This window comes from Poecile atricapillus, chromosome 2 (genome assembly GCF_030490865.1).
Source record: "Poecile atricapillus isolate bPoeAtr1 chromosome 2, bPoeAtr1.hap1, whole genome shotgun sequence".
In the NCBI taxonomy this organism is placed as follows: domain Eukaryota; kingdom Metazoa; phylum Chordata; class Aves; order Passeriformes; family Paridae; genus Poecile; species Poecile atricapillus.
The window spans coordinates 31,358,766-31,376,785 of NC_081250.1; the positions used below are offsets into that span (position 1 = coordinate 31,358,766).

General features: G+C 46.3%; 1 protein-coding gene across 1 annotated transcript; it reads right to left on the bottom strand.

The window, feature by feature from the left end:
- Positions 1-14,928: 14,928 nt before the first annotated feature.
- On the bottom strand, positions 14,929-17,717 carry SP8 (Sp8 transcription factor). The gene is made up of 2 exons (XM_058832384.1): positions 17,495-17,717; positions 14,929-16,407 (listed from the first exon to the last, which is right to left on the bottom strand). Exons 1-2 carry the CDS (start codon positions 17,513-17,515, stop codon positions 14,929-14,931), a joined length of 1,500 nt encoding a protein of 499 aa, XP_058688367.1. The 5' UTR covers positions 17,516-17,717.
- Positions 17,718-18,020: the final 303 nt, after the last annotated feature.

An 18,020-nucleotide genomic window follows, 5' to 3' on the forward strand; every position in this document is an offset into this window, starting at 1 on the left:
GGCTTATTTGCCATGCTTTGTAATCTGTATTTCTGCCTAGTGTATGTCAGGACGGTGTTTTGCAACAGCATGACATTGTTGCAGCTAGAGACTCCCTGCTGAGTTTAGTTCCTAGAACTTGCTCTTATTGAATATCTCCCTATTTTTTCAGACAATTTATCCAGTTAGTCAAGGTAATTTTGAATTCTAATCCTGTCCTCAGGCATCCAGTCTTTCTCAACTTGACATTTTCTGGAAATTTAATAAGCATGCTCTTCTTCCCATCTAGGTCATTAATGAAAATATTGAATACAACACAGCCAGGGCAAACACTTGCAGAATTCCATTTATGCATCTGCTTGCATGAGGAATTCATGGCAGAGCAATCAGCAAAAGTTAGTAGGCAGATGCATCTAACTGTTACAATTATCTCTTCTTCTAAGTCAGCACACTTTGACTTGAACACAAACAATTCAGATTCAAGCTGTACGGTTTAAAAATCCAAATATGATTGCATCTGTTCTCATCTGAGCAGTCTGTATCACAAGGGACCCATTTCAAAGCTCATTATAGCTAATGAATGGCTCCTATAAATTTCAGTGGGCCATGAATCAGAGTTGAAAAAAGGCTAAACATGATCCTTCACTGACACTAAAATAAAGTTTTGCAGAAGTCAGCATTTGATTTTTAAAAAAAATATTTTGACTAATTAAATTAATGAGTCAGCAAAACTGGTCAAAAATTTATTTTTCTCAAACTTTGTATTTTCACCAAATGATCAAGGAATAAATTAAACACATTTCAAATTTATTATGCAAGCATCTAAGATAAATGAATAACCCACTCAAACCTAATTATCCAAAAAATATCTCAGTATGAGCTGATGTGGCCTCACTGAAACAGATCTGTGAGTTCAGTCAGCCTCTTCTAGCTCCCACAGAGTTTGAAATGTTAAATATAGATTAGAGTTTCCTACAGCCTCAGGCAGTCAAATAATTTTGCAATTTTGTAGCTGATGGCTTATCTATATAGATTCAGAGATAGTAAACTCATTGTAGAGGACTGCTGTGGTTACCCTCAAATTATGTACCAGAGAGTCCCTTAAACTCATTTCTGCCTAGACCACATTTTATTTCCTTTTAAAAATAAAAGTGATTAAAGAGTTAACAGTTAACAGTAGCAAGAATTTTACTGTAGTCTTTTTGATGATTCCAGAAAATGGTTATTTTAATTCAAATGACTGGTTATCATCACAGTTAAAATTTTGCAGCCTGGAGTCTAAACTTGGCTCATTTCACCAGAATTCACACACAATGACACTTGAAGGATCACAAAAGCCTTTCCCTTTTATATTTCTGTTTTCCATAATATTACTTCAGGTGTAACCCATAATATCCTAGATAGAAGTAAGCGTCCTTACAATCTTTTTTATCCAGCTCCCGGTTGTGGATCTTCACTAAATACTCCTTATATTTCCTTGCATCATCCTTCAATCTGATTTCACCAGAAATTTTTCACTATATACTAGTGCTATCACTAAATTACAAGCTGAGGAAACCACACAAGCTGTGTATCTTGAACAAGACAGTGTTTTTAAAAATAGCTTTATTTCAAATGAAGACAGTGAGACCCTGGAACAGTTTGCCCAGACATTTTTTGGGTGTCCCATCCCTGGAAGTGCTCAAGGCCAGGTTGGAAGCATCTTTGAGTCACCTAGTCTAGTGAGATGTGCCCTTGCCAATGGCAGGGTGTTGGAACTAGATGGTCTTTAATGTCCCTTGCAAAACAAACCATTCTATGGTTCTGTGAATTAACACTAGATGTCTGCAACATTCAAATTCAAGTCCTCTGCCTCTACACACTGGAGGCAGGCATCACCACAGTTTCCCATGATTTATCTCCTACTGTTTGGACTATCTTTACAGATTCTTTCAGCTGCACTTTACTTTCCTGCCATTTTCCAACATGTGTGCACTGCTGTCTGCATTTAATGACAACGACCTCTTGCTTTCTATTTGTGTGAACTTGCTCAAACCAGGCTAGCAGCAAGAGAGCAGTCACAGAGGAGCTTAGAGCAGCCCACCAGGCACTCTGGGCAGGAATCCTACAAAAAGTTGGAGTGACAAAACAAACAAGCTGCAAACCAAGCTGTTCTTTCAAGAGAGAAATGGGGGGGAGGATGCAATAGAGGAAAAGGAAGACTATTGAGAGACAGGCTAGAGTCAAACAGAGTTCAAATATATTGTGTTTGGTAAAGATAAGCTTATAATATTTCCCCTTTGTATTTTTTACATCAAAACTTATAATATTTCATCTTGCTGTATTTCTTTTTTACTGTAAGAGAGTTATCTTTGTCTGCATTTCAATTACCTTGAATGTCCTCTTCAGGGTGCCTTATGTGTCAGGTCTTCTTTTCATCCACCACTGCTTTGGGAAGTGCTCCTCTTCTATGGGTGCAAACTGAGAATGGAAGAAGGGCTTTGTTGCTTTTTTGGAGCTGAATATTTTCCTTGTGTGACACAGTTTAACAATTTGGTGGTCTAGCTGGAAATATATCTGATTTGTAGTTTGAAATCTGGAAAATCTTAAACCATGTAACAGCCGTGAACCTTCAGCTGGGACAGCCACCTATGTACCCTGCATGAAAATACTGCTGTTTACTTGGGCCCTCCACCCTCTTGTCCTGCTCACTTGTTTTGACTTGTTTCAGGTGCTTTGGGAAACAAATTGTAAATATGCCTATAGGGAAGGTGTTTGGCTTTTTTTGCAAATCCTCAAGTAGACACTTGTGATAGTGTTACTTCCACATGAGCTTTGCCAGAGAGTCTAGCCTATCATCCTATGAAAATATACTATTTATCTTCCAGTAGACAGGACAAGTATTGACCTGAGCACACAGCACAAGATGTGCAATGCTCACTGAAGTTTTCATGCTAATGATAAATCTAATTAACAATTAGTAAAAAGACCTTTTTTGTGCCAAAAATATAGGGAGGAAAAAAATCAATATATTCTTATAGACTTCACTTGTGATTTTTAGCTGGCTGCTTCAGCATCTGTTTTTTAGTTTTACTTTCAGGAAGAAAAATTTAGCACTTTTTTGTGGAAAGCACTGTGAAAATGTCAAAAGCTTCTCAAAATGGTTTTGCAAATAAAGCAAAGTAAACCCGTCTTGTCATAAAAATTACTGAGTTAATAACTTGGTGAAGATAGAGTTTGCCTAATTTAATTTTCATTATAACACAGTGTGAAACAATCCATTTCTGTCAAAAGACATCATTCCATGATATTTTTTCAGCTAAACCAGCTGAGATTTGATAGTTGCAATTCAGCCTAGGAATGGAAGTCTTCCCAAGGCAACCATGTGGAAGTGAAAATTGTCTCTGACAGAGTTGTATTACAGGCACATGATGATTATGCAACACCCATGTGTGACTGAGATTTCTCTCCCTCAGCATGTCACATATTTGGCTAAGAAGAGCCATTTTATGCCCGGAGGCACAACTGCAGTGCCTGGTTTTGTGCCCAGCAGCCCTGCCCTCATGAGAGCAGGCATGGTCATCCACCAGCACCCCTTCCTCCTGCTGGTTTAACCAAGCCTCTGACTGTTCAGATTCAGTCTGAGGATCTTAAGTCCCTGTGTTGGTAGAGTTCCATAGGCAGGTGATTTTGTATGTTTAGATACATAACATATATACATAGATACACACATTTTTATATGCTTAGATACATAACTTTCGTGTTGAATTTTGAAAGTACCCTGGATATTCCACTAGTTCATTTGAACTGCAGTATAACTTATGCACATCTCCACTTCTCTTCCACATAAATGTGTACTTCATGCTGTTGTATTAGGTATTCCAATCTTGGAAGAAGGATCAGAGCTGCTCCTTACACAGTGGGAAGGAGTTTCTTTTCAACAGACCTAAATCCATCCTAAATTTACAACTGCTCTAGTCCTGTGATGCAGAATGTCATCACAATAGAGGTATTATACCCTCAGCTTCCCACAGGGAAGAATGAAACTGCTCCTGGTGGCAGGATTTGTAGTATGTGAGGTGCCTTCCCATCAGATGAAAGTAAAATTTAAGGTCCTTATGCTCAGGGAAAGTCACTGACTTAATTTTATCAAACAAAAATTATTCCAGAATTTTTCTACGTGCAAAACCAAGTCGTAAGGCAGTATCTTTTAGGATAAGTAATCTGCAAATCAGAGACTTTAGCTTGCAAGCCTATTTGTACCACATTCTGAATTGAACAGTCTTTTGTTAATTAATTAGTTTATAAGTCTGAGTTAAGTGTGCTACAATTCCCTTCTGAATTCCCCTTATTAGAACAATCCATCCCACAGCCTCAGTTACAGTTACACAGATCAGCTTTACATAATGGGAAAGGTACTTGTCAAATATAAATGCAACCTCAAGAAAAAAGGCAGCCTCTAGTCATACGAGGGACATATTCTTGTATTAGTCAAAAAATGTAAAGATTATTCGGAGTTCATTAAATACTGTTTGCCAGTGTGCACATGTGGAAATAAATTCATTTGTTGTTTAAAGTGATTTCTTATGGAAGCAATTCTCATATAATCAAACCACCAGTCTGCCTCTGTACCTCCCCTCACGGGAACTCTTGTATCTGTTGGCTGGTTTGAGGTGCAAGTAGATTACTAAAAATGAAGAAAATAAGCCGTTAAGTAGTGGAGTTTATTCCTGTATCCCAATTAAAGAGAAGGGCAACCTCATGCCTTGTTACGAGTTAAAATGTCTCTCCAGCCTGGCAGCTTTTGTGACTGCTCCCATTTCAGAAGCTTTCATCAGCATTTACATCTCTGTTGAGATACAGATCTCTCTCTTCTTTGGCATGAGTACAAGAGAAACCACACATTATTTGATCTCTGGAGCAAATGCTTAGTTTTTTCAGTGTGCATTTAGCAGTTAGACAGCGCCCAGGGACAAATGACTCAAATTGTGCTCACTTCTCAGCTTGGGCACCTCTGCTCTGACTACTTGGAAGTCCTGCCTTGCTGGGGCCCAGGCCAGCAGTGAGTCAAAGGAAAGGGAGGCTGCTGTGACCTTCCTCTCATCATTCATTAAAAGCAGTTTCCTGCACATCGTGTGGGGAGCTAAATCCTGGTAGTGTACAGAGGGAATCCAAAGTATGTGAACAGGGGCAAGCTGATAAGGGATGAGCAGGATAAGACACCAAAGTGGCCATACAGAGCCTTAGAGCATGTAGGGACATCCATACCCAGGCATGCAGGAACCTGCACAGTAAGGTACTTGCTGTTGGCAGCAGCCAAGTACACATGCTTTACTTCCTGCTCCTCTCCTCTTCACTGGCTTTCATCTTGCCCCCATTTTTTTCTTTTTTTTTTTTTTTTTTCTCAGAAGGGGAAAGACTTTGCCTACTTTCTCTGCTGGTACTGTACTCTCTGCAAATGTAGATTATGTCTCAAAAAACAGAAATAACAACCTAGAGAAACCCATGCATCAGGGGAAGACCTCAGTAAGATCACCCTTGAAACCCACCCATAACCAAGATCCTTCCTTCTCCCATCTTAAAGCATATTATCATAAAGGCACAGCCTGATGTGTTATTGACTCTTCAGCTTAGGCTTTACTCAGGAAAAGCCCCCGTAAAAGCAGTGTTTCATGAGAATGACAATTTGTCCAACACAGACAAAACAGAGATCTTTATCTGAGAAGTTATTGCAGTTGGGCTAGAAATGACAGCTGACAAAAAAAAAACCATAAGGGAAGGATAGCAGGTTTCATGAGATCATGGTGACTACTACAAACAGGGAAGGTGTGGCTAAGTTATGTGCCAAAAATGTATCTAATTGATGCAGCTATTCCCTTGTGATCTCTTCTGTGCCTGAAGAAGCACAACAAATTATATGAAAGTATTTTTAACAGAACTTTCTTGAATTAAACCTGACTTCAGAAATGCATTTTCCTCTGCTGTCAAATGGCAAAATCCACACATGTAATTTTAAACTTATTGCTGCAGATGAAATATGTGTTTGGCCCAAAATCAGTAAGTACAATTCATCAACTATTTTACAAAAGGCTGAAATCTTTTTGTTTGTATTTAGCTGTTGAATCGCTCTCTCTCTCTCCTTTACATGAAAAGAAGTGACCATGTGCATATTTTCTTGAGGTTTTGGGTCTTTTTTAAAACTTTTGTTAATTCTCCCATGAGCATCTTGATAGCAGCTCGTCAATCATAATATGAAACAAACGTCTTTCTGCCTCCAAATGACAAAATCACAACAAAATAGATAAATACTACCAGATGAAAAGACTTGCTGATTAAGACCATTAAAAATGGGGTTTGTTTTCATGGTTTTCATCTTTTATTAAGTTTTGATTGAAAGATATTGAAAGTAAGTCATCTAAGCTGTAAAGTGTGTATTATCTGTAGAAGGCAACATGGCTTCTCCTATCGCCCACAATCATTTGATGTAGTATTACTGACAACTGGAAATCATTGCCTGCTGTATATTTAAGATCAAAAAATACTGTGTCAAGAGGAGGAAAATCTTTTGTTCTGTGTATCCGTATTTCAACTTGAATGTATATGTAATAGAATTTTTTTACACTTCCTCTCTGATATACTATGATGCTGAATGCTATGTACCTTGGTATATTTACCTCACTATAGACTAGAAGATACTGATGTGGAAACTTAGCATCTTAAAAGTCCATCATCTTTCTTGCCTGACTCATACAGTCAGAAAAGTTTAATGTCTGCCACAGCAAGTGAAAATTAGCAGGGTCTGACATGAATGCTAGCCAGGTTGTGATTTAATGTCTATAAAACTTTATGAACTCTTACATACTGTGTTTTATAACTGAACTCATGTTTGGGTACTCAGAAGCTCTCCAGAACAGAAACAAGATCCACAGCATGGCTTTGATAGAAATTCAGCTTTTCTCATTTATGAGCAGAAACGGGTCAGACTGAATTTTTGGGTTTCTGTGTCATGAAGAGAGAAGGACTAGGCAGAACTCAAAACAAATATATTGCACTTAATTTTTTAAGAATGTCCTTGATGAGAACAATTTTTTCAGGATCCAAGTCTTTCAGAATTCACAGAGCTCTGAAAGCTCTTTTTTAATAAAGATATGCTGCTTGCATGTGTTTTCAATTCATTCATTCATTCATTCATTCACTCATTCATTCTTCTAAATATTCTGTGCTTGGCAAAACGGGATGTAAATTTAGTCTGCAGCTGTTCCCACAGGCTGTTGAGTTTAATTGAAAATAGAAGTGATCCAGTGTCAAAGTGAGCATTAAAAAGAAGTCTGCTGGAAATCTTGGGCTTGGTGCATGAGACTGATAAACTCCCTGGCTGCTGAGCCAGGGCTGTGTCACTGTACATGTGAGCGATGCCAGTGCTCTGGAGGGAAGGAGTCCTGCTCTGCACCCCGCTAAAAAGTGAGACCTGTGTTTGTCCTGAAACAGAATATGGCTCTGCAGAGTTAGCAGTGTGCCACCGCATTCAGCACAATTGAAAACTGTGTTTGGCAAGTGTTTCCTCCGTTTGGCTTTGTCCTTTCATATGTATATGGATAAGCAAATTAAACCCCATTCTTAGTGTGGTAATGGTTGGACTATGCAAAGCAAAGCAAACACACACAGCAGACACTGATGCTGGCTCTTACTGACGTTTCAGGTACCAACTTATTACCAGGTAGGGATTTCTTCCTTGGGACAGACTGTTTGCATTGCCCATCTAAACTCCACATCAAATGTAACACCCTTCGCTGTTCAGCAATTCCACTTCATAGATTATTTATTTATCTGGAGAAACCAAAACTCACTACTGGCAAATAATCGTGGCTTGCCTCCTTTACCCTGACAAAAGTGAGATTCACAAGACCCACTTGGCAGCTCTGAGAAGGCAGCTGAGTGAAGTGTGGTGGTAATTGTAAGGCAAGAATTGCGAGGATAGGCAGCATCCTCACAACAGGTTGATTGCTTTAGTGAAGCAGAAAATCTTCATACCTGTTGCCAGGCATCCATGTCTGATCTTCGAGTATGAGCATGAAAATACCTAAAAACAAAAACCACAGAAAAACAAACAAACAAAAAAACCCACCACAAATACAAAACAAAGCAACAACAACAAAAAAAAATCCCAAACCTCTGAAAAATAGAGGAGAGCGGGCGACTAAGGGGTTAAAAATTTTGAGAGCTGCGTAAGAAGGGACAGCAGCGCAAAGGGAAAAAACCCTACAGTTCTGAGTGTTAGAACTTCTTCCTTCGAGTAGCTAAAAATCGGACTGCCTGCCCCTTGCAATCGCAGGCAGGGAAGCAGGCGGCGATAGTACTTCAACACTTTATTTGCAGGCTGAAGGGGTTTCCTTTGCTTGTCGCCTTTCCTTTGAGAGGACACCTCTGCCCGCTGTGCCCATTCCGCTGCATTGTCACCGTGTCGTTCCGTCCCCCCGCGCCTCGGGAGCCTCGGCCAGTGCCTCCCGCGGGGCTGCCCCGTTAGCCCTTCCCAAACCGGGTGCCAACGGGGCTGTACGAACTTCATAACATGCTATACATCTTGATTTAAAAAAAAAAAAAAAAGAAATAATTAAAAAAAGTGCTTTCTAAAACTAAACCCGGGAGCAGTGTTAATTAACTGTGGAGCGATTTTAATTGTCCCGAACACACTTTCTGCCTTTAACACGCACAAGTCGGTGAAGAGAATACCTGAGCTACACTGAGAAGATAAATTTGCAAAATATAGGAAAGTACTTTGGAGATTCTCCTCGGGACAGTTTTGTGCAGTAAACTCGAGGAAGAAAAGGGAAGAAAAACCAGAAAAACAAACAAAAAACCGAAAAAACCCACGACATTAATGGGTTTAGTAACTCAGCCAAAAGCCCTTGTCATCATGTCACTTCCCCCTTCCAGCAGCCTGCAAAGAATTCGGGGATGAAACATCTAAAATAAATCCCCAGTCCTTCCTAGTGGCTGCTTTCGCATTTTCAGCGTCTCTTCATCCAAGAGAAGGACATCGTCCTGCTGCTGCGGGGATCTCCTGCCGCCCCATTTCCAGCCGCCGCGTGAATGGTCGGCAGAGCCTGGGGGGCTGCAGGCACCTTCTCCATCTCACCTATTTCCAGGCGATTTCACGGAGATTCATTCTCCCGTAAAGGCGTAGAGCTTCTTGTCTGCCCGCAGAAACGAATTCTGGAATGTTTGCTCTGCAAAAAAATAAGCCCACCGTCCTAAGGAGTGTGGCGGCGCGTCCCTTGGGGAAAGGCAGGGCACTTGGTCCAGGGGGAGAGAATTGGCTGTGATTTGGAGTAAAGCACCCTGAGTTTGCAGGACACGTCGGCGCCAGGACGAGTGCGATGCGGGCAGGGGCCGCCACCTCGTGTGTCCCCGCACGGCTCAGCCACAGAGCTCTGCCAGAGCTCCCGTCCGACCCAGCCCAGCCCAGCCCAGCCCAACCCAGCCCAGCCCAGCAGCCCCGGGGGGCGGCTCGCTCCCCTCGGGGGTCCCGCTGCCCACGGGGCGCACACGCCGGGGGGCGCTGCGAGCCCGCGGCAGCCCCGGCCGCGCCGCCCCCGCTCCGCCGAGCGCGCCAGGGCGGCCGTGTCCGCGTCCGGGCACAACACGGGAAGGGGCGCGGGGCGGAGGCTCCTAATCGCTCTCGAAAGAAACACCGGTGAAGCCATGGGGAGAAAGTCCGGGCGGGGCGCGGAGCCTTCTGCTCAGCAGCAACCGGGATGTGCGAGTGGGCGGCTTTATGGCCAGAGGAAGGAGAGCTGGAAAGGCGTGGGAGACAGCTGGAGGTTGCACTAAGTGCATAGGCACACGCATGTGTCCTCCTGTCTCAAGGGATGAGGACAGGAGTAAAGCGAAGTATGTTGCCGGCAATAATAATAATAATGCTTTAAAAAAATAAAAAATTAAAAGTATTCTTTTCCTCGTCCCCGCGAAAGAAATTTGCACCGCTTGACATCGCCCCAGAAGCAAAAGCTGTTCAAAAGAAGCCTTCCGCCCAACCATCTCTCTCTCCATTACAAGGGATGAACGCTCACAAGCCTTCTTTCTGCCTCCCCGACCCACAGGGCAGCCCCGGGGCTCCAGCCGGGAGCGGGGGCTGCTCCCACCGTCGCCTCCCTGGGGACACCGACTTTGCGAAAGCGTCGGGGCTCCCCGTCTGCTTTTTGCTCTTTGCAGAACAGCGTCGCTCAGCCTGATAAGCAGAATTCTCCCATAGCTACGACCGAGATTGCTCCACAGGAGGTTGCTCCATTATGCAGCTCCTCACCGGGCCTTGCAGGCAATATAAATATGCTTCCTGGAAAATTGTGCGCTTCTCAAGAAGTAATGCTGGATCCCAGTTTGTTTCGAAATCCACAAGTGTAAAATGGAATTACTCTGTATTTAGAGTGCCCCACTAAAGCTCCTATGCGCTTGCCATTATCCCCTATTTCCCTAATCCCTTTTTTAAAAAAGTAATTCCAAGTGGCAGCTAGAAAACCATAGAACAGGAAACACAGTAATTGTCCTAAATAGCAGTTTTTCTCAGTACACACATTCCTGATGTGTAACAATTTCTCCATTTAGCAAAAGACAGCCAGTTTGCTTAAAACAATGCCATAACAGTAAGTGAAAAATTGCTGTTCTTCTTTTTAAAGCAGGTATTGCAAAATGTGCTTTCCTCCATGGAATTGTAGAGGAATTTTTAATATATCTTTATGATTTGAAAAAAAAAGAGAAAAATATAATGGAGTGAGCTGAGAAAGCAGACCCCGAATTATTCTAAGAAACATGAGGTTATTCTGATACAGCAAAAGAGTTTTGTCCTTTTATCATAAATCTGGCTAGAGCATGAGCAACTGCACACCTAATTTGTTCACACCTTTTCCCAGCTCCTTCTTTGCAAAGCTAAACCAGAGGTCGCTTCACGGAATGTAACTGAAACGTGGCAGGTTTTGGCAAGTGCATACTTACTTTCAGCCTCTCCTACTGAAAGATTTGTTGGACTGCATCAAGTATCCTTACTCCATCGCCTTTACAGCTGTGAACGTGTTGATGGCTGGATTAGCCATCACATCCACATATAAAGCATTTGAGATTTCAGTTCTTGTTTTCTGCTTTCGCATTCCTAGACTGGGATCCAGGAGAAGTCAACACCTTTTGATTGCTGTTTAGTCTCGTCAGGCACAGGCCGGGGGCAGCAGGAAAGGCACTACCAGCAGGCAAAAATGAAGTGGTGCTTTAAATCACTTCAGCTCCACACATCTCCCATCACTGCTCTATTGAAAATTTAAACAGGAAAATGACAATAAAAAGCCGGAATAATGGGTAAAGCAGGACACGAAATTCGATAGACATTGCTACGAGCTTGAAGGGAAGCGACTTAAAAGGTCAGAGAGCAAACGGGAATGGCCACAATCATCTGAAGGCAGTTGGAAGGTGAGTTGATGGACACCGGTTTGACCTGCAGGTCAGCAAACTAGTTTAACTCTACCTTGATCTGCACAACGCAGAGACAAGTTCCTGGCTCCTATCAAGCAACTCAATGCCCTTATCTGGAAGGGTTTAGTAAAAGTAAATCCACTACAAAAAGGAGCTATTCAGCCTTCAAGTGCTGGGTTTTGCTGGTAAAAGAAAGGAAAAATATGTGTGTTCTCACACAGCTCGCCACAGGCTGGATCCTAACTGGTGGCTCCCAAACAGCAGCAGAACTTGCTCTTTCCTGGCAGAGGATGAGTTTTGCTGCTGACTCTATCCCACTGCCAGACAGTCACAAAATGGAGCAACCAGTGCCCTAAAGATACCATCAAGTCCCTGGACAACAGTATTTTGATAGGGCTCTCTTTTCGGATGGATATGGGAGAAGCAACATTAGAAGTTATTCTCTGCTCCATTACCCTTTTTACTAGGTGCTCACACCATTTCATGGGGACCAGAATTTCCAAGTAACATAAGCACTGCCTCTCACTCCCACTGGGGAACTCAGGTGCTGCTACACCACTCCGTTTACATGGCATTAAATAACAAAAAAATCAGAGCAAACTGTTGCTTTGTTTCAGCAGCAAACTTTGCAGGCCTCTCCTGGTTGCATTTGCAATGAAGAAAAATACAAATGCAGCTCAGAAAAAGTCAACCAGAGCAGCTCTTGTTTCTAGTGGTTGTTAATAGTCCCGTCTAACCCCTATACCATGCAGAGGACCAAAATCTTGAACTCATCTGGAGCTGACTAGTCTGCTATTTTGCCCCGTAGTTTAATACCTGTTGTTTAAGGTAATACTAACAACTATGTGTTTTACATGTGGGCACAAAAGATCATTCTGCTATGCAGATTACATGCTCTAGCCCTGATTTTTCACTACCCCAACAGTGAGCATCACCTCCCTAGGTAACACAAGAGGCCAGATTTCCAGGCAGGAACAACACGCCCTCCAAACGCTTCCCCACCCCCAGCCCCCCCACCCCCCAAAGAAGGTGGTAGAAGAAAGTTGGGAGTTTAAGGGGTTGGCTTTGGTTTCGGCTTCGGTTTGGTATTTTGGGGTTTTTTGCCAAAACGCTAAGCAAATGTCAAAGGCACAATTGTGTTTTTATTGTTGTCCAGGGAGAGCTTGTGGAAAAGATTTAAAGGACACGGCAAGGGCGGTGGCGCTGGAGCGGCTGGCTGACAGCACCCCGCAGTCCCTGAAATTGCCCAGATTCCCGGTCCTGTGGGGAAAACGCCCCCGAACAAGAAGGGAGTTTTCACACACAACCGCAAAGTTTCCCAGCCCTGAGACCTGAAGAAGTTAGTGCTCGCTACGGCAATTAGCATTGTTCCCAGCCACAACCACCTTACCTCAAAACAAAAGCGGAGGACCACTTTTTATTTTGTCTTTTAAAGTAATAATGACCCTCAGCATTTCAATATTAAATCTCCTTTCACAATGGATCTGGCGTTATGTGAAAAATAATTTCAAGGAGGAGGTATATGCAAAGCAGCTTCTCAAACATACTCAGGTTTGTGAGAGGGACTGTATTATTAGTTTGATAAATACGATTTTTTAAAAAAAGAGCTAATATCTTTCATTTAGTTTCCTCTGATATTGCATTTTAAAAAGCATGAAGCAGAACAACAAGTTAATGCCTCGAAGCTGCTCTTAGCATGTGCTAAAATTTACATTCGTTGTATGTTCACTTTTCTCTGAAACTCTAGAGAACAACTCATGCCATATGAGTTCAAAGTATTTCATTGACTGTAACGATGGACTTACAAAGAAGAAAAACAACTGGCTGACCTAAGGTAGAATGTTTTTCTGGAGTTTATTAATACCATTTAAAATATTACAGATAAAAATCAATTACATTTCATGCATTTAAAATGCAAATCTAAAATGTTCCAGCGAAGGGCTTTTCATTTCAATGTGAAATATCCAAATTATTTCAACATTACAATGAGACAATTAGTTTGCAGCATTGCAAACCTCTAATGTAGTGTCAGGAGTATTTATTAACATTTATCAATATTATTTTCAGGAAATACACATAGGCCAACGTTAGTTCAGTTTCACGTGGACAGTTTATTTAATACATGGGTCGTGGCAAACCCACTTTATGAAATATAGGAGAACTCTCACCGTAACTATACCTGAACTGCCAGCAAATGCAAATAAGTACATGCTCCATTAAATTAAATGTCATTCAACATTTATCAAATATTGTTTGCTTAATTACAGTTGTATGCCTAGCTAAATTAATATTCAAGCAAAACCTATATCCTGAAGTGTGATTTGATGCACACTTCAAGAAAGGAGTCCAGAAAAATAAAATGCAGTGAACCAGGACTGCAACAAGAATGTTTTCTCGTGACAGGAAAAGAAATAAAAATTAAAACAAACAAACAAACAAAAAAAGCTCAAGTGTACTTCAATATATTTTCAAATATTTACTGGAAGAAATTTACAAGAAAAATACTATACAAAATCGTCTCCTGGACAACTGCACCTCACACCGATACATTGGTGGAGTTTTATTTAATTGTTAGCTAATCTAGAACGATTCCCCAGTGATACAAACCTATAGGTTCAGACTCATTTTACAAATATTTAATTTTCCTATTCCCCCCCAGCCTCCCTTTTTTTGGCATTGGAAATACATCTTCGCTTGAAACCCACGGTGCTTCTTCATTTGTCTAAAGTTAAAAAAAAATATATATATACGACTTTGAACCTAATTCTTTTCAACGTATTTCGCGATTCCTGCTCAAACGAGAATTACACAAATGTGCTGGCAAACGCAGTGAAATTTGGACTCGAGGAGGTAAACGATTTGTTAAAACTGAAAAAAAAAAAATAAAAATAAAGGGGGAAGGGAAATAAGCACGCTGCCTCTCCGGTTCCGGGGAGCAGACGGGCTCTGAGCAGGTACCGGGATGAGAGCAGGTCCGAGTGTCAGCGCGGCTCTCTCTCTCTCTCTGCGCGGGGCCCGGAGCGCGGCTGGCGCCGCTGCCGTCGGAGGCCCCGCCGCGGGCAGCCCCGGCCCTCCCGCCCGCCCCGCCGGGGCAGCGCGGCTGTACCGGCGCCAGCGGCGGAGGGAGGGAGTACGGGCCGCTTTCCAGCAGCAAAGCCAGAGGGGACATGGGTGTTTTTTCCGCTCTAAAAGCAACACGAGGCGGGGGGTCTCAAGGCGAAGGGGAAAGGAGGCGGCGGCGGGGCCGCCCCACGGGGGGTCGCGGCTCTCCGCCCTTGCCGAGCCGCTCCCCTGCCCCCGTCGCGGGGGTTGCGCGGCCCGGCCGTACGGCCGGCCCCGTGCGGGGCTCCGGGAGGGCAGCGGAGCGGCCGCGGGGCTGAGCGCTGTCCTTGCGGAGCCGTGCCAGCTACTTACGTGCGTCCGCGTCCCCGCCGCAGGGCTGCGCGCTCGGGGGGCTGCGCGACCGGGAGGGCGGCGGGACTGGGGGGCGCGACGGCCCCGCGCCTCCGCCGGTCACTCTAGGCCGTTGCGGTGGCCGGGCTCGGGGGGCGGCAGCAGCTCCGGGGAGTGGCAGGGCGGGCTGCCGGCCGCGCTGTGCTCGCTGTCGGTGTCGCTGCCCTTCTTGCCGCCGGGGCCGGGGCCGCCGCCGGGGCCGCCGCCGCCGGGGCCCCCGGCGCCTCCGGGGCCGCTGTGGGTCTTGACGTGCTTGCTGAGGTGGTCGCTGCGCATGAAGCGCTTGTTGCAGACGGGGCAGGCGAAGCGCTTCTCGCCCGTGTGGGTCCGCAGGTGCCGCTGCAGCTCGTCGGAGCGGGTGAAGCGCTTGCCGCAGAAGAGCCAGTTGCAGACGAAGGGCCGCTCGCCCGTGTGCCAGCGCAGGTGCGCCTTCAGGTGCGAGGTCTTGCCGTAGACCTTGCCGCAGCCGGGGATGTGGCAGCTGTGCAGCCCCTTGCGGCGCAGGCTGGCCCCCGCCGGCCCCAGCCGCTCGGCCTCCTGGCAGTTGGGGCAGTCGCAGGTGGCGCGGCCCGAGTAGCGGCGGGCGGAGGAGCGCGGAGAGGCGGCCAGCGGCGCGGCGGGGCCGCCGCCCAGCATGGAGCCCCCGGCGCCGGCCAGCGGCGAGGGGGCCGAGTCCGGGTAGGAGCCGGGCAGCACCGGCTTAAATCCGTCCATGAGATGCTGCCCGGCGGGGCTGAGGAGGTGCGAGGAGGCGCCGCTGCTGAAGGCCGAGTGGCCCAGGCCCGAGTAATCCGAGTTGTAGCCGCCCAGTGGCGAGTGGAGCGAGGTCTGGAGTCCGCCGGCCGCCGGATGCAGCGAGCCGGGCAGCGCGGCCGCACCGTTGGGGCTCTGCACGTCGATCCAGCCGGCGCCCACGTCCCACCAGCTGGAGGCGCCCGCTGAGCCTACCTCGCCGGCGCCGAGCCCCGGGTGCGAGGGCTTAAACCAGGACTCGTAGGGATGCGCCATGCCCACCCGCGGGTAGATGCCCTGCAGCCCCTCCACCGACGTGTGCACCTTGGAGATGAAGACGGGCTGGTGCGCCGCCGCCTCCTGTCCTGCCGCCCCACCGCCGCCGCCTCCGCCGCCGCCGCCGCCACCGGCGCTGCCCGGAGCCTGGAAGACGGAGTAGTCGTTGGCGAAGGGCGAGCTGGCGGCCGCCGCGCTGCTGGAGGTGAGGGAGAAGGCGCTGGAGCCCGGCGAGCCGCCGCAGCTGAAGGAGTCCGAGACGAGGGCGGCCGCCGCCGCTGCCGCCGCCGCCGCCGCCGCCGAGGAGCCGTTCCGCGCCGCGCCCGCCACGCCGAAGCCCGGGAGGCCGGAGCCCACGGCGCCGCAGCTGCCCGCCGAGGCTGAGGAGGAGGAGCGTTTCCAGGGGTGGAAGCCTTTGCCGAAGGAGGACGTGCTGTCCGAAAGGGCGGACGGCGAGGGGCTGGGGCTGCCGATCTTGTTGCAGGTCGCGGCGAGCATGGCCAGCGGCGTGGAGCCTACCCGCGGTTCCTCCTGCGGGCACAGAGGGGAGAGGGCCGTCCCGCCGGCGTCAGGGATGGAGCGGCCCCGCGCCGCCACCCCGCGCCCCGCGTTCCGCGCCCGACACCGCTCCGCCGCCCGGCCCCGCTCCGCTCCGCCGCCCGGCCCCGGGCGCAAAGTTTCGCGACTCCCGCGGGAGGATCCCTTCTCTGGGGTCGGCACAGCGGTTCTGCCTCCAAACGCCTTCCGGGGCTTTTTTTTCACCATCCAACTCCCCTCCCCCGAAGGAGCTCAGGAAGGGTTAAAAAAGGGGGAGAAAAAACGAGAGGGGGAAAAAAGTTGCGTCTGTTACCGTAGCTGTAAAGATGCCCCCGGCACGGAGGCAGCTATATTTCAGCCTGCTCCCTTTCCTCGGGACGTGGCCGGTCCCCGTCCCTCAGGCCAGCAAGGCTGTTTTCTTAAATATAGAATCGCAGGACTATCAAATTACTACTTTTTTTTTCTTTCTTTTCTTTTTCTTTTTTTTTTTTTTTAGCTTCCTTTAAAGCAGCCTAATTTACGTAGAAACGATAATGAAACACATATATAAATTTAACATATGTAAATATGTATGCATACACGAGCTGAACGTACCTGCTAGACACGGTGGGTTGTGTTATTTTAAAGGGAAATAAAAAACCACAATCTGTTGCAAATTTTTTTAAAAATTGCACACAAAAAACCCGATAGTGCTGGGTTTGGGGGTTTTTTTTGTTTGTTTGTTGTTTTTTTTCTTCCAGCAGTCACATGTAAAGAAGAAAAGCCACTTCTTCGGGGGCACAGGAACAGCACAGCCCAGGCGCTGTAGGTTGTTTCTACAAATGCCCTTAAAACCTTTTCTTGCTCACTGAAAAGTGACTCTGCCCCCTTTTCCCCCTCTCACTCTTTCTTTTCTCCTAAATTCACTTGTACTTAAGCTAAAAAAAAAAAAAAAAAAAAAAAGGAAAAAGAAAAAAAAAAACCCAGGCTGAATAGAGGAGACTGATAGCCCCGGTCAAGACAGGGGTTATTTTAACCCCCTCCAATCGACAATAAAAAGAAACCAATTAAACCAGCAAGAGAAAAAAATCCTTAGACTCACCCCTAGAAGTGAAGTTGCCATCACACAAAAGTGCCCTCCTCTCAGAGGATCTTTTTTATATTGATAAATCAGAGGCAGTGTTTTTTTTAGAGGTGTGCAATACAATGATCAGTTCCGCCCATTCCACCACAATTGTAGCTCCCTCGCCGGCTTTGAAGTGCCGCTGAGCCACGGCCAGCCAATCCCCGGCACCGCCGCCTCGCTCTCCGACGTGAGTGCGTGAAGTCAGCAGCGCCCTGGAGCCCGGCCGTCGAGCCCCGCCGCCGCTGATGACCTCACGCACTCACGTCGGCGAGCTGAGCTCCCGCTCCGCAGGGACCGCTCACCCCGGCTCGGGCTACTCCGTCCCGGCCGCCCCTTTCCATCACCCCACACCCCGTGTGCGTAATTTGACAACAGTTGGGTTTGGGTGGGTTTTTTTTTTTTTTTCCCGCGGAGCGGTTTATATTTGAATATTTATATCAGCAGCAGCAGCATCTTGGTCTTACTATGATTATCGGCACGGACTGGCGAGAGCGGTAGCATC

Bases quoted from the DNA above. Each gene is read 5' to 3' on its own strand.
- SP8 (XM_058832384.1), bottom strand. From the start codon at position 17,515: ATGGCAACTTCACTTCTAGGG. The intron at 16,408-17,494 runs GTGAGTCTAAGG...CTGTGCCCGCAG, and splicing joins TGGCAACTTCACTTCTAGGG to GAGGAACCGCGGGTAGGCTC.